We start from the raw sequence: 6,987 nt of genomic DNA, 5'->3' as shown, positions 1-6,987 counted from the left end.
TAGATTAGGGTTTGCAGAGTTTTCATATGCTCTCATATACTAATTTATTGAAAGAAAAGGCAACAAATATATATTTATATTAAGTAAAAAAATAAATTTATTTTCAAATTACAACTAATTATATAACAATTTCCATTGAACTAAATAATTTAATTCAATAACGAATTAAATTCAACTCATAATTTTTCGCACAGTAAAACTCGAACTTAATCGTTAAAAGCATTAAGTCTTATATGGTGGAATAATTAAAATATCATCTCACTAATAACAAATAATTATTTAATATATACAAGTACTCTATAAGCGGATAAAAAAATATCTGAATATTTAAAAGGTAATAAAAAATAAAATATCTAAGGATAAAATTTAAAAAAATTACCACAACCAATCCGATAATAATCCTTCATATTAACTATAAACTTCAAAAAATAAATTTTGGGTCGTAAATGGTGGATGAATATAGTTATGGTGCTTAGGTGCTAATGGGTGAGCAATAGTAATATAGATATGGGATTTAGGCGGGTAAAGGCAATTAATTATTCATTAAATTGTGGGACTGGAAAGAAATTGGTGAATGGTACCCAAATTTTAACAAAGTGACAATGGGATTAAAAAGGCTGTATATTTGGGGATCTAAGTGATTCACATGTAATTTATTAGTGAGAGTGGTAGATTCTGACAGTTATTCTCATAAGTAGGAATTGTGATTTAAAACCCTTTGAAATCAACATTTAGAAAGAGAGAGAAGAACATAAATGAAGGGAAGAAGAGTTGGGTTGAGAGCATTAAAACAGAAGGTGGTGACGATGAAATCGAAAGATGTTGAAGAAAGCGAGGTGGGTTTTCAATGGGTCATCCTCCCCTTCCCTTGAATTCTGCATTTAAGTGAATTCAAGATGGGGAGTTAATGAAGGCAGGTAGACTTACTTCTCTTTCTCTCTCAATGCCTGCATGCCTTTAATGGCTTTTGTGGAATTGGATTTTGGACCCTTTTTCCTTTTGTTTTTGCTAAAGATTATTAATAATTTTCAAGATTGGAAGGGTTGATTAGGTCAGGAATACAGGCTTATTATGGGAAAAAAATTACAAGGGGAGGACGTTAAAATGGGTTGGGTATATTTATGTCATCTGCTGTCTAGTCTCTATTTAGGGTCCCTCACCAATTTATATTTGGTTGGTGAAATTCGATCGCCTTAAGGACTTCCATATCACTTAACGTCTAAACCGCCATGCACCATTATATATTTCGCACCTACATCATCATTTTCCTCTTACATTCAAACTACTTACCCTAACTTTCTTTTTGCCCCTTGCTTCCCATACTACTCTTCCTTTTTCAAGTGAAAAGTTCCCCATATCACGGGCGAGTACAGTATATTTATATGAATATACTGACATAGTTGGATACTGAAAGCTCATACTTGAACTTGAATTTATCAGCTTTGAAAGTTACAGCATGTTGTAATTTGGTCATGGCTATATAACATAGCTTTTAGAAAAGACAAGGATTATATCGTTAAAGGCGAATATTAAGTATAAATAATTGAAGTAATTAAGATTTTTTTTTTGTACGGAGAATCGAAAATTAAGAGTTTTCCTTTGCTGCTGGTCCTAGGAGATTAAAACAGTTAGTTCCCAGAGCTTAAGATACTTGATAGGTATGGAATGGTGCTTTTAGTCGATGGGAATTTATATTATTAGTTATTATTAGGATATAGCTGAGGAGGGGTGTTCAGAGCTTTGAATTGATATGGGGATTTGTTTGAAATGGCAAAAGGTGGGTGTTGAAAGCTTTAAAAGTTGTAGTTCTTTGAGTGACCCAATTGTGGAAGTTGAAGTTATTATATGTTATTAAAGATCCCATTGGCATTCAAGACTAAGTTCCTCCCCTTTCAACTGTTTACACACTCTTCTCATTTAATGTCCCTAGCTCCCCCTTCCACACCTCTCACCGCCTTTCTTAAGTACCCACAACTAGCTAACTTTTTCCCTTGCCTCACTCTCTAATATGGCTTCAAAAAGTTGAATCCCCACACCTAGGATATATCGGGATTGGATCGCTCCCGCAACATGATACTATAATCCTTGTTCTTTTACCTTGTTTTTATTCATCGCAATTAGTCACACTAGTAACAAATTCGTGAATATGATGAACCCAAAACACATTTACGGTTGTAATTTAGTTTGGAATTAATAGGGGTTTAATTAAGGAGCCATCAAGATCAGGTGAAATTTATATATAATTGACTAAAGAGAGGTTGGTTAGAACTTCACATCTAAGCTTTGAATAGCAGCAGCTTGGGTTGAAGTAGCGTAGTTAATTGAAGAGCCAACTTGGAATGCACGTCATGCATAGGTAGGCCCTTCCTTTTGGTTAATTTCTTCAATCGAAAAGCTTTGCCCTGCAGTTATACTTTGCCTTTGACACCCCAAATTTTAGCCTATATAACCACCTAAACCATTTCATCCATTTGATCTCTCTCTCTCTCTCTCTCTCTCTCTCTCTCTCTCTGAAAAGACAGAAAACTAAGATAGCTAAAAACTATATAGCTCTACCTTTGGTGTAGTTTTTAATTTCTATATGATTTCCTTTCAAGCCCCCCTCTCCCCTTCAGATATGATCGGAAAGACAATCTCAGAGTTCGACAATTCATCCAGGAAGAGAAAGTTGGAAGAAGATTCACAAGGTGATCATGAAGAAACTTCTGAGAAGCGATCTAAAGCTGAAAGCATAAAATCGGTGTTCGATATGGAGCTACACCTCGAGACTCCATTACCTTTGGAGTGGCAAAGATGTTTAGACATTCAGGTATACATACATACATACATACATACATACATACATACATAACTAGAAGAAGAATATGATTCAGCAGTAGTATTACTGTTACATAAACAATAGCTACAACCTTATAACTGCTTGGCTTTCTTCGATGTTCAGTCAGGGCAGATACACTTTTACAATACAAGGACCCATACGAGAACATCAAAGGATCCAAGGAGAAGCCCTGAACCCCCAAGCCCCGTTCACATGAGCTTAGACCTTGAGCTAAACCTACCATGCGATTCATCAGTAAGGAAAGTTAATGAAAAAGATCACCAATTATTCAACAAGCACAACTCCGTCGGCCCCACGAGGGCCGGTTCAGTTGATAAGAAGATCAACTCATCGGGAGGATTAACTCGCAACCTTTCATGGTTGGCAGTGGAGGAGAATGATCAGCAAGATCAAGAGATGGTAGCAACAGTGTGCATGAGATGCCACATGTTGGTGATGCTTTGCAAGTCATCACCTGCATGCCCTAACTGCAAATTCATGCACCCACCAGACCAAGGCCCTCCGAAACTATTCAAGCAGGGGCTTAGCCTCTTGTGCTAGTAAGGACAATCAAGTTTTTTATGTTTAGGATAACAAATCCACCCCAACGTGTGTTGATTAAATTTGTATTTCTTAATTCGTCTTGGAAAGCAAAATAGTGGTGCTCTAAAGGTTTTAGCTGATTTATATATATATACATATATTTATATTTAAGCATCTTCATCTCCAATGAAAAAAAAGCCTACTGAGGGTCATATAGAGAGAACCATCTCCAATGAAAAAAAAGCCTACTGAGGGTCATATAGAGAGAACCGAAACTAACATACATAGTACTGACTTGTATGATGTAGAAATATATTATATATGTATGATAATGGTTTATTTTCTAGTATTGTTTAAGCAATCGGATATTATGGTAAGAAAATGGCGGCTCACTGAATTTTCTACCAATTCAATTTGCAATTAAAACCAAACTGGTTCTCTTTCATACGTTTATATCTATCGTATACTCCTTGTCTCTGATCCTTAGCCTGTTTCATTGTAAAAAGCGAAATTGCAGCCCGAAACTTCAATGTCAATCTAGATGACATACCAAAACCCAGGGACTTGGGTTTTTTTTTTCTTTTGCAGTCGAGTGTCTTCAATGTTTACACAGGATAAACCTGAAAGGGTTACGGAGATTAATAAAAAATTATGGTGCAACTAATATAACATAAGACTGTTCAGCAGCATTTATTGGTTTCATTGTGAGTGAACAGTTGTAGTGGGTGTAGAATTGAATTTAAATGCAAGATCAAGCTAGACAGTGTTTTAACTCGTTTTTGTTTTTTCTCTTTTTTTTTCTCCCTATAATAACTTGATAGATGTGCAGTTGCGTATAAAATATTTATATTATTTTCCTTAGTTATAAATACCGACTACAAGGTCTGGCACTGACAATATTCAGCTGCATCAGATATGTTGTAATGCTATAGCAGAGATTTCTATGGTATAAAAATAATCCATCAAGTAAGAATTGATGAATTAAGACTGGTACATGTATAGAATATTGGCAGATATTCTAAAGCATCATGGATAAGGAAAAGAAGTTCAAATGTTATCATCAGCATTAGTTACAGGGTTATAAAATTTGGTTAGCAGAGCTACCTGAAGGTATCCGAAACGAGTCTGCTTGCAAACACTAACATTGAAACTTACAAAACATAACTTGTACAAGTAAACAAACTGATTTTTCAGCCAAATCAGTACCTAAACATAAACAAATCAGCTAACTAGTCTTTATACATCAACAAAACAAATTACAACTGAACTAGAATAGTTTGCGTGTAAAAAAAATTTCAGCTGCATGAATGTGCACCAAAAGACCTTCCTGCTGCAATGCTGGCCAATATTCAACAAAGTATCACAAAGTTGATTTTTTTTTTCTTGATGATGTTACTTAACAGCCCCATGATGATGCCATTTTAAGCTGATGAGTTAAAATTAAGAACCGTACGATTTTAAGAGAATATCAACTAACCAACTTTGAAATGCCCGGCCAATTAAGCAAAGATAATGCACATCACGTTCTAATAATAAATACGATGTTCATAGGAAAGTGAGTTACGAATGGGAAAAATATATACATTCAGTTGCTTTCCAGTAATATCTGAGAAACAAAATCTAATTTTTCCTATACCATGCTTGCAAAGAGATGGGAAAAATATCATAGATGATTACAGGAAGATAAAGACATATATGACCTTCAATTAAGTGAAGGGTATGTAGCAAGGATAGGTAGGGAAACAACATTGCCATCAGATATAATTTCGTAGCAAGAACATAGAAATCAATTCACCAACCCTAAAGCTTTTGTGGCATAATTCAAGTCAAAAGACTCAACTAACTGTTGACAAATAGTATATAGGATGACTTTTGAAGACATGCCATGTACCTACAACTACCCTGTGGGAACGAAGCATTTACATGAAATTCAGCTTCTTATACATAATAAATGTCTCTAAATGATCAGCAAAAGTCAACAAAAAACTGATAACAAAACTCAAACCTGCTGAAAGAGAGAGAAAGTGGTGGGGAGGGGTTGAAGAGTAGGAGCGTGCTTTGAATTTGAGAGGGAATCTCTGGGTTTATTTGGCGTAGCTGAAGCCAGCATCGTTGCCAGTGCCCGTACGGTTCCTTCTTTGCTTCTGAATCTTGAGAATCCATTTTGAGTTCAGGGTCCAATCAAAGCATTAATAAAATAATTATAATACTGAGACTGACAGAGTCATAAGAATCTTAATATAGAAGCAGAAGCTATTGGTGCTTTGGATTTTTGGCAAAAGGAAGATAAATTGGAATGCAGAGGGGTTTCTTTCACTTTTTATGGAATTTAATAGGTATGACTTTTGGTGATTCTAATAACGAAACACAACAATTTCTAACCATTCCCCTGCTCGATTGATATTAATCTAATCGGAATCTAACATTTTGATATTTAACAGGTTATTAACTTGTTTTATTTACTGATTAGTTTACATGCAAGCTTATAATTTCTTTTCAAAAAAACAAAAGCCTAGTTTTCAATTTAGCCCTAAAATACTTGATTAAAAGAATAAAAAAAATGATGAAAATGTAAATATGATGAAAAGATAAATTAAAAAAAAATACTTGTTAAATTTATGTTAAATTTTAAAAAAAACTTCAAATTTGAATATAATAACTAAAAAAAATATTGATTAAAAAATAAATTTTATTTATTTACTTATGCGATGGCCGAAATGATTATATAATATGACATCTAAAAATGTAAATATGATGAAAAGAAAATAAAAACATTTATAATTTTTGGATTTTACTTATTTAGAAAAATAAAATATATTATACTTATTAATTAATGAATAATAATATTGTATAGACGTAACTTTGTACGTAAGATTAACATATAAAAACATAATCTTATACAAAGTTAATTTATAAAACAATACAACCCTATGAAAGGGTATCTCGTTAAAAGATACACTATATTTTACAGCAAGATATATATATCTATTTGGTATTTATTTGGTATTTATATAAAGAATTTTTCTATTCATCATTTTCACAATTCTACTTGAGATTTGTTGCATCTTGGAGGCATGTTTCAAAGACAATCATATTTTACTAACATTATATTCATCTTTCTTATTTTAATTTCTTTTCAAATAGAAAAATGTCATATCGTCAAAGAGGTCATCAACTAAGTTACTATAGACAAAGGACTATTCATCCCAAACCTGAACCATTGCCTGCATGGGAGAAAAAATTCTGGATCAAAGTGGGTGCAATTAGAGGTGCTCATGGGCCGGGCGGCCCGGCCCGGCCCGATATAATAAATATATTTATTTTTTTAATTTTAAAATATTTTTTACATACTTTTTTTTAATTTTTTTAATTTTAAAATATTTTTAAAATACTTTTTTTAAAATTTTAAAATTTTTAAAATAAAAATGGGCCGGGCCGGGCCGGGCGGCCCGAGCTTATGATTTTTTCTCGGGCTGGGCCTGGGCAAAATCTTATGCCCATATTTCGGGCCGGGCCGGGCCCGGGCCTAGGACCCGGGCCGAAATTTTTTTATGGGCCCGGCCCGAACCTGGCCCGGCCCATGAGCACCTCTAGGTGCAATGCCTTGGAAATGATAACATGACAAA

General features: G+C 34.0%; 1 protein-coding gene across 1 annotated transcript; it reads left to right on the top strand.

Annotated features, from left to right (window-relative positions):
* Positions 1 to 591: 591 nt before the first annotated feature.
* On the top strand, positions 592 to 3,710 carry LOC107905117 (uncharacterized). The gene is made up of 2 exons (XM_016831691.2): positions 592 to 2,809; positions 2,942 to 3,710. Exons 1-2 carry the CDS (start codon positions 2,582 to 2,584, stop codon positions 3,377 to 3,379), a joined length of 666 nt encoding a protein of 221 aa, XP_016687180.1. The 5' UTR covers positions 592 to 2,581; the 3' UTR covers positions 3,380 to 3,710.
* Positions 3,711 to 6,987: the final 3,277 nt, after the last annotated feature.

Source organism: Gossypium hirsutum, chromosome D05 (genome assembly GCF_007990345.1).
Source record: "Gossypium hirsutum isolate 1008001.06 chromosome D05, Gossypium_hirsutum_v2.1, whole genome shotgun sequence".
Classification (NCBI taxonomy): Eukaryota; Viridiplantae; Streptophyta; class Magnoliopsida; order Malvales; family Malvaceae; genus Gossypium; species Gossypium hirsutum.
The sequence above is the reverse complement of the archived record's forward strand: the minus strand, read 5'-3'. Positions and strand labels throughout refer to the sequence as shown.

Coding starts and splice junctions, on each gene's coding strand:
- LOC107905117 (XM_016831691.2), top strand. CDS start 2,582: ATGATTTCCTTTCAAGCCCCCCTCTCCCCTTCAGATATGATCGGAAAG. Junction 2,810..2,941: donor AAAGATGTTTAGACATTCAG/GTATACATACAT, acceptor TTCGATGTTCAG/TCAGGGCAGATACACTTTTA.